The sequence below is a fragment of the Heptranchias perlo genome, unplaced genomic scaffold (assembly GCF_035084215.1).
Source record: "Heptranchias perlo isolate sHepPer1 unplaced genomic scaffold, sHepPer1.hap1 HAP1_SCAFFOLD_53, whole genome shotgun sequence".
Classification (NCBI taxonomy): domain Eukaryota; kingdom Metazoa; phylum Chordata; class Chondrichthyes; order Hexanchiformes; family Hexanchidae; genus Heptranchias; species Heptranchias perlo.
The window spans coordinates 3,204,536-3,213,537 of NW_027139548.1; the positions used below are offsets into that span (position 1 = coordinate 3,204,536).

The 9,002-nt window shown below is 44.0% G+C and overlaps 1 protein-coding gene across 1 annotated transcript; it reads right to left on the bottom strand.

The window, feature by feature from the left end:
• Positions 1–2,354: 2,354 nt before the first annotated feature.
• LOC137315024 (thyrotropin-releasing hormone receptor-like) lies at positions 2,355–7,461 on the bottom strand. The gene is made up of 2 exons (XM_067979979.1): positions 7,392–7,461; positions 2,355–3,262 (listed from the first exon to the last, which is right to left on the bottom strand). The coding sequence occupies exons 1-2, from the start codon at positions 7,459–7,461 to the stop codon at positions 2,355–2,357; spliced, it is 978 nt and encodes a 325-aa protein (XP_067836080.1).
• Positions 7,462–9,002: the final 1,541 nt, after the last annotated feature.

A 9,002-nucleotide genomic window follows, 5' to 3' on the forward strand; every position in this document is an offset into this window, starting at 1 on the left:
TGCCTCCAATTCCCCCGTTTTATTTCAGAACCTGTGTCCATTGCTGTAAAGGCAGTTTAAATCGTTTTTAGTAGCTGTTACTTTAACTTTTACAGAATTTTAACTTATTATTTTTCCTATTTATCACTCCCGGTATGTTTTTTTCAGTTATTTTGCTGTTTCCCAGACCTGGAATATTTATGGTTTCTATAACTCTGGTCCCTTTTTCTTACTCTTGTTTTATCTTTTGCACTAATATTTTCGCCTGAACCCCACCCCCCTTATCGGCTTATTAAACACCTTATTTATCCTTTCCACTCGGACTTTGGTCCCAGCCTGGTTCAGATGCCGCCTGTCCCAACGATACAGTTCCTTCCTGCCCCACCCCCATCCTTCAGCCATGTGTTTACTTTACTGATCTGTTCGTCACTATGCCGATTTGCGCCTGGCTCAGGTAATAATCCTGAGATGACTACACTGGAGGTCCTGCTTTTAAATTTAGTTCCGAACTCCTGATATTCCCATAGCAGGACCTCCTCCTTATGCCATTGGTTCTGACGTGGATCACAACAGCTGGACCCTCCCCCTGCATTTCCAGATTTTTTTCCAGCCGCTTCCAGATTTCCCTTACCCTGGAACCAAATAGGCAACAAACACTTCGGGACTCTCGATCCTGAATGCAAAGAATCGAATCTATCCCTCTAATTATCAAATCTCCCATAACTACCACCTTTCTACTCTGCACCTCCTCCCCTTGGACAGCTTTTTGCTCCAGGGTGCCTTGGTCAGCATTCTGGCTGTCCTTCCCACAGTCTTCTTCCTTATCCTCATAGGTATCAAGTGATTTGTACCTGTTGGACAGGACTAGTGCCTGTTGGACCTCCTCGTCTATATCCCCTTCTATCAGACTGCCCACTGACTACCAGCCACACTATCCCCCTCCTCTATCCTCTGAGTTGTGACTGAATTCTGGAGAATGTTGTCCAGATTTTCCATCCCCTTCCTTATGTGTCAGAGTGTCTGTAACTCGCAATCCGGCTCAAGGACTCTAAGCCGACATGTGCACAGATCCCTGAAGGTCGCAGGACAGGTAGTTAAGGTGGTTACGAAGGCATACGGGATACTTTCCTTTATTAGCAGAGGCATAGAATATAAGAGCAGGGAGGTAATGGTAGAACTTTATAAAACACTAGTTCGGCCATAGCTGGAGTAATGTGTTCAGTTCTGGTCACCACATTACAGGAAGGATGTAATTGCACTCGAGAGCGCACCGAGGAGATTTACAAGGATGTTGCATGACTGTAGAATTTTACCCATTAGGAAATATTGGATAGGTTGGGGTTGTTTTCTTTGGATCAGAGGAGGCTGATCGGGGATTTAATTGAAGTGTACAAAATTATGAGGTGCCAAAATAGAGTGGATAGGGAGGATATATTTCCCATTGCAGAGAGGTCAATAACCTGAGGGCATAGATTAAAAGTGATTCGTGGAAGGATTAGAGGGGAGCTGAGGAAAACATTTTTCACCCAGAGGGTGATGGGGGTCTGGAACTCACTGCCTGAAAGGGTGGAAGAGGCAGAAAGCCTCAACTCATTTAAAAAGTACTTGGATGTGCACTGGAAGTGCCGTAACCTGCAGGGCTACTGACCAAGTGCTGGAACGTGGGATTAGGCTGGGTGGCTCATTTTCGGTAGGCGCGGACACGATGGGCCGAATGGCCTCCTTCTGTGCGGTAAATTTTCTATGATTCTATGATAATGCAAATAAGCAATCTGCTACACTCTTGAGGACCACAAACAGCCGCAGCGCCTTTTTTACCCACAGTTCTCGTTGTGCTCTCGCCAACAACTCCATTCTCATCGTATTATGTGTCTCCTGGAAAGGTAGAAGGCGAACTAGATGGAACTTGGTCTTCTTTGCGTCTAGCAAATCCTGTGTTCGTATAATTATGGTTTTGGGGCCGTGCTCAGTGAGCGGAGAACAATGGGTCTGGACAATACGTCTTCCCATTTCCGAGAGTGCACAAGATCCAAACCATTGCCAGGAGGGTTACTGGTCTCACTTTATTAAACTGTTAAACTTGACATCTAACAACAGACAGATCTCGGACTCTCTGTCTCCCATCTCAATGTGAAGATACTCGAGGGGCCTCGGGGCTGGTGGGAATGTACCAGGCCTGAGTCAGCACCGACAAGAGAACTGGAAACTAATTAATAACAGATTGCAACCCTGAATTAAGCAATCGTAATTTCACATTGGGAAATGATCTTAGTGTGAGTGACTGTTTATCTGAGAGGTCAGGCAGTGTGTTACATGGGCGAGAAGAGTTTCGGATGGAATATAAGGTCCAATCATGATGGTTCTTAGAATTTTCATTATTTAAATAATTTAGCAATTAAGCACAGTGGATATTTCACTCCATTCTTTAACTCGTCTCTGAATTTACTCTGGTTCCCTGCATAAATAAATGGGTTGATGCAGGAACACCAAAACTGAAGCATGAATCCACTTTCCTCCAGAATAAAGTTTGATTCATCGAAATTAGAACCTGAGAAATAACTAACGTTAGCAATTAGGACATAGAGGAAAGTTATGAGAAACAACAACCATAACAGGATGAGACTGCCCGAAATACAGATGAGCAAAACAAAGGATTTTCTCCGGCTCTCCATCTCTGGGTCACTCTGATTCTCAACTTTGCTGCGGATCTGGAGTCTTCTGCGGATTCTAATGGCCGCTAAAATGTGCCTGACGGTCAGAGCATTGAGCAATAAAATCAGAATGAATGGGAGAGAAGGGGTTAAAATGCGCTGAATCCAGTCAAATGTGGCCCATGCGGGTGAGGTATAAAATATTAACTTTATCTTGCAGTACCAGGGTATGTTGTTAATTGTATACAAAGGTTCATATATAAAATACCAGAATGTATTTTTTAAACAGCTCAGGACACAGACCGTTCCTATAACAACAGCCGCCGTTTTCTCGGTACAATATGTTGTTTTCAGCTCCTGACAACAAATGGCGACAAATCGATCAAAGGTGAACACGACCGTTACCCAGACAGAACCGTCTCTAATTGCATAAATTAAGACAAAACTGAGACTACAGACCGGGGTGATGGACAGGAAACTGAATGGGAAATAAATCCCCACAATCCGGTTTAATATCACAGCCGTGATAATGACCAGGAGATCCGTCACCGCCATGGACACCAGGTAGCAAGTAATACATCTGGAGAGACCGCACCTTCCTCGGGACAGGATCACAATCACTGCCAAGTTAACTGGAAGAGAAAAAAGGGGAGGAAATGTCTGTGTGCGAGCGAAAACAGGAAGATTAGTGATCCGACTCCCAGCAAAATCATACGTTTGACAGAATTAGGTGTGAAATTTACAACGTTGACACTTGATCCTGAGATTAAATCGATCCCATACCCTTTGGATTCCCATTTCTCTGTTTAAAATAATCATCCGGATTATAAATGAGACAGGCCAAAGACATCGGCATGTGAATTAATATAAAAACACAATGGGAACAAGAAACCCATTGAAACCAACGTGGGAACGTCAAATAGACAAGAAAAGGAACAGGTCTTAAAGAATCAGTAAAATAGTTCATAATAAATGCGAAGATTAGGTGACGGGAAAGCGCATGTATTGCAGAAGATATTTCAGAGAATAAATCATAAAACACTCGACAATAAAACTGGAAACATGCAAGAAAGAACAAAAAACTTGCATTTAAAACCGATGTTGTCCCATTGGCGACCCAATCACTCTCATCGATGAATTACTGTCAAATCATTCACTGTTGGAAAATTCAACAGTCAGCTTGTCCAAAGAGATTCCCAAACAGCGGGAGGGGTGAACAGACAATTGATAATCTCTGAATTTGCGGAGGGAATGTTGGCGAGCAGACAGTGATAACTCCAAGTTCTTCTGCTAATAGTCACCTGGGATCTTCAATGACCAGCTGACCCATTGTGACTGGCAGATGATGAGGTATCATTCGGAGAAAGCCCTTCCGACACGCTCCCTCGTTACAACTCTGCGCTGTTATGAAAAATTATCGGCTTTGTCCTGTAATGGATAGTGAACTACAACTTTGTGACTCAGAGATGAGAGATGGCACCAGTTATACAATGTGGAGAAAAGAACGAAAACGGGAACAGTCCGGGACATTGGCAGGTGAAAAGAGCAGGACGGACACCCGGAATCAGCAGCGGTCACTGGAAAACCGTCAGCAGCAGCTAATGTGGAAGAGCAGTGCCAGGCTGAACCAATGAATGGAGTTCATAGAATCATAGAATCCTAGAAGAGTAACAGCGCGGAAGGAGGCCATTCGGACCATCATGTTTCTGCCGGCTCCATGCTAGACCAATCCAGCTAGTCCCACCTCCCCGCCCAATTCCCATAGCCCTGTATTTTTTTTCCTTTTAAGTACTTATCCAACCCCCTTTTGAATGCCATGATTGAATCTTCCTCTACCACCCCCTCGGGCAGTGCATTCCAGATCCTAAACATTCATCATGCAAAAAAGTTTTTCCTCACGTCACCTTTGGTTCTTTTGCCAATCATCTTAAATCGATGTCCTCTGGTCCTTGACCCTTCCGCCAATGGGAACAGTTTCTCTCTGTCTCCTCTGTCTAGACCCTTCATGATTTTCAACCTTCTCTGTTCCAAGGAGAACAACCCCAGCCTCTCCAGTCTATCCACGATTCGAAAGTCCCTCATCCCCGGAATCATTCTAGTAAATCTTTTCTGCACCGTCTCCAAGGCCGTCTCATCTTTCCTAAAGTGTGGTGCCCCGAACTGACACAATACTCCAGTTGTGATCTAACCAGCGTTTTATAAAGGTTCATCATAGCTTCCGTGCTTTTGTACTATATGCCTCTATTTATAAAGCCCAGAATCCCGTACGTTTTTTTAACCGCTTTCTTAACCTGCCCTGCCACCTTCAACGATTTGACTACAAATACGCCCAAATCTCTCTGTTCTGGTATCCATTTTGGAATTGTCCCCTTTAGTTTATATTACCTCTCCTCGTTCTTCCTACCGAAATGGATCACTTCACATTTTTCTGCGTTAAATTTCACCTGACACGTGCCCGCCCATTCCACCATCCTGTCTGTATCCTCTTGAAGTCTATCACTATCCTCCTCACTGTTTACTACACTTCCAAGTTATGGGTCATCTGCAAATTGTGAAATTGTGCCCTGTACACCCAAGTCCAAGTCATTAATATATATTAAGAAAAGCAGTGGTCCTAGTTGCGACCCCTGGGGAACACCACTGTGTACCTCCTTCCAGTACGAAATACTACCCTTCATCTCTGGCTCCTGTTACTTCGCCAATTCTCAATTCATATATTGCCCTTTATTCCATGGCCTTCAATCTCCAGGACAAGCCTATCGTGCGGCATTTTATCAAACGCCTTTTGAAGTCCATATACACATCAACCGTATTGCCCACGTCGACCCTCTATGTTAACACATCAAAAAACTCTATCAAGTTAGACCGATTTGCCTTGAACAAGTTAGAGACTGAGAGCAGAAAACCAGCGCTGTGCGAGTATGGGGCAAATGAAGATTCTTTAATAAAAGAGCAACTTGTTACATTCCTTATATTTTTGTTAACAACTCGCTCCGTAACAATATCCTTTAAATCAAATCAATCATTGAATTCAGTCGGGAATACTTAATCTCATCGATGAATCGTTTTTTGAGATTTGCCTGTTTTGTAAATAGTATTCAAAACGAAGACAAGTAAACTAATCATTTAATAAAGCCAGTCAGTAATGAATATATCCAGTGATTAAATTCAACCAGCTGCTTCACGATTATTCAGTTCCATCATTGATTGGTTGAATTATTTATAAATCCAGTCAATATCACAAACATTTAGTAAAACTAACACAGAGATTTGATTTAATTAATGCAGCGATAACTGACAGTGAACGCAACCAGACTTACTGCCGTGTAGAATGCTGGGATCGGAAGCAGAGAATGTTTACCCTAATGCTGCTGTTGAACGGATCGCCAGCGGTTACACTTCGTACTCATATGTGCAGCCCCCGATGTATCTTCCAGGTTAATTTCACAATTACAGTGAAATTGCCCTCAGTATCAAGAACGGTCACGGTAGCCGAGGGCTGAGGGCGCCCTTAGAACTGAACCCACCACCGGTCAGTTTGCAGCAGGTTATAAAGTAATTTCGATGCATAGCTTATAATAACGTGATAATGCCACTCACAATGCAATAGCTGTAATACAATATATACTCTGATAAAAAAGTGTTACATTTCACTTTGCAGGACGAAGACCACAACAGAACTTCATATACGCCGTGATAACAGTGTGATAATTCAACCACCTTATAGTGTCAATAGCACAATGGAACTACATGTACACGATGCTAACAGTTGAATATTGGTAAAATACTGGCTATCCTCTCCATTACCAAGACCACCGACTGACACCTCCATAACTTCGCCCATCTCCACACCTGCCTCAGCTCATCTGCTGCTGAAAGCCTCATCCGATAGCCTTTGTTAGCTCTGGACTCCAATATTCCAATGCTCTCCTGGCCTACCTCCCAGCTTCCACCCTCTGTCAGCATGAGCTCATCCAAAACTCTGCTGCCCGTATCCCAACTCGCACAAAGCCCCATTCACACATCCACCGCTGTGCTCATTGACTTACATTGTATCCCGGTCATGGAACGCCTCGATCTTAAAATTCTCATCCTTGCTTTCAAATTCTATCATGGCTTCGCCCTTCCCTATTTCTACAACCTTCTCCAACCCTACAATCAAGATCTCAGCATTCCTCCAATTCTGGCCTCTTCCACATCCCTGATTTTCATCGCTCCACCATTGGCGACCTTAAGCAGCCCAGGCCGTAAACTCTGGAATTCCCTCCGTAAACCTCTCCACCTCTCTCTCCTCCTTTAAATCGCTCCTTAATACCAACGTCTTTGACCAAGCTCTTGGCCATCTGTTTTGGCATAACCTTGAGTGGTTCAGTGTCAAACTTTCTTTCATAACACTCCTGTGAAGCAACTTGGGACATTTTACTATGTTATAGGTGCTATATAAATGTAAGTTGTTACTCTTGAAGTTGCTGATTCACTGACGGTAACAGGGTCAATAACACAATGCGTACCAATACCGATATAAGCCAATAATGATACCGTTAAAGGGGAGAAATTATACCGTTAAAGTGTCGAAATGATCCATTAACCGGGAGAATGATAACCATAAAGGGGAGAAATTATACAATTAAAGGGAAGAGATGATACAGTTAAAGAAGAGAAATTATACCGTTAAAAGGGAGAAATGATAACCGGTAAATAAGAGCAGTGATACAGTTAAACAACGATTTACGTAACTAATAGCTAATTGCAATACTTTACCTGGAACACCGATAACTGCAAGGACGGGACAGTAAAGGGCAAACACCAGACCTTTTGGTGATCCGTGCATTTCTATGAGAAGCTCTGAGGTGCGCTGCACGACATTCAAGTGTTGTCTTATTTATACCTGAAACAGCCTCCAGGGAGACAATTAGATATTTGATCTTCGATATTTATTACAGTAATTGAAAACAACAGATTAGTGCAGCCGCTGCCAGGCTCGTGTTTTTGTTTTGATGGAATATCTTCTATTGGATCTGACACGACTCTAAAATGGGAGACAACAGAGGTCCCGAACACATTAGGTATCATTTCCATGGTGTAATGGTGAGCACACTGGACACTGAATCCAGCGATCCAGAATTCAAATCTCCGTGGAACCTATTTTGGGGGAGGTTCTCTGGTGCTGTGGGGGAGGGTTTAAACTATTTTGGCATGGGGTGGGCACCAGAACGTAGCATTAGTAAAAGTGAAGCAAGTGCACAAAGAATTGGGAGAGAGGGATAGCACTAAAGTAAGAAATTGTACAGCATTACATGGGATGAAACGAAGAGCGGATACGAGAAGGTCTAGGATAGGTGTGTGTAAAAGCACGAAGCGTGGAAAATAAGGTTGGTGAGCCGCAGGCGCAAATAGCCACATGGGAATATGATGTAGTAGCGATCACGGAGACCAGGCTCAAAAAAGGGAAAAATTGGGTATTGAATATTGCTTGATACAAGGTGTTCAGGAAAGATGGGAAAGGAGGAAAAAGGAGGTAGAGGGGGTGGCAGTGTTGATTAAGGAGAATATTGCAGTGCTGGAGACAAAGCTGGTACTCGAGTTCGGAGAATTTCAAACACTCCTCTCAGTAACTACACCGGGCAAAACGATATCTCTCTCCCATCATTAGTAAATCTCACTCCCCTCAGTTACTACATCCTACTCCACTCAATCACTATATCCCACACACATCAGTCACTACATCTCACTGCTCAATGCCCATGCATCCGACTCCCTTAATTCACAACAACCTACAGCACTCAATCACGGCATACTACTCCCCTCAGTCACTGCATCCCACCACTGACAGGCAAGACAACACATTCCCTTCCGTCACTGCACCTCCCTCCCCTCAGTCATCACGTCCCACTCCCCTCCATCACGGTAACCCAGTACCCTCAGTATCCACATCACACTCCCCTCAATAATTACAGCCAACTCATCACAATCATTGCAATCTACTTCGCACATTCACTGCATCCCACTCCCCTTAGTCACAGCATCCCACTCCCCTCAGTCACTGCATCCCACTCCCCTCAGTATCCACATCCCACTCCCCTCATTCACTGCATCCTACTCCCCTCAGACACTGCATCCCACTCCATTCAGTCACTAAATCCCACTCCTCCAGTCACTACATCCCACTCCCCTCAGTCACTTCAGCTCACTCCCCACAGTAACTACCTCCAGGACCTTTCAGTCGTTACATCCCACTCTCCTCAATCAGTACATCCCACTCCACTCAGTCACTACACCCCACTCCTCTCAGTCACTACATCCAACTACGATCAGTCACTACTTTCTTCTCCCCTCCATCTCTACCTCCCACTCCCCTCAGGAACTGCATTC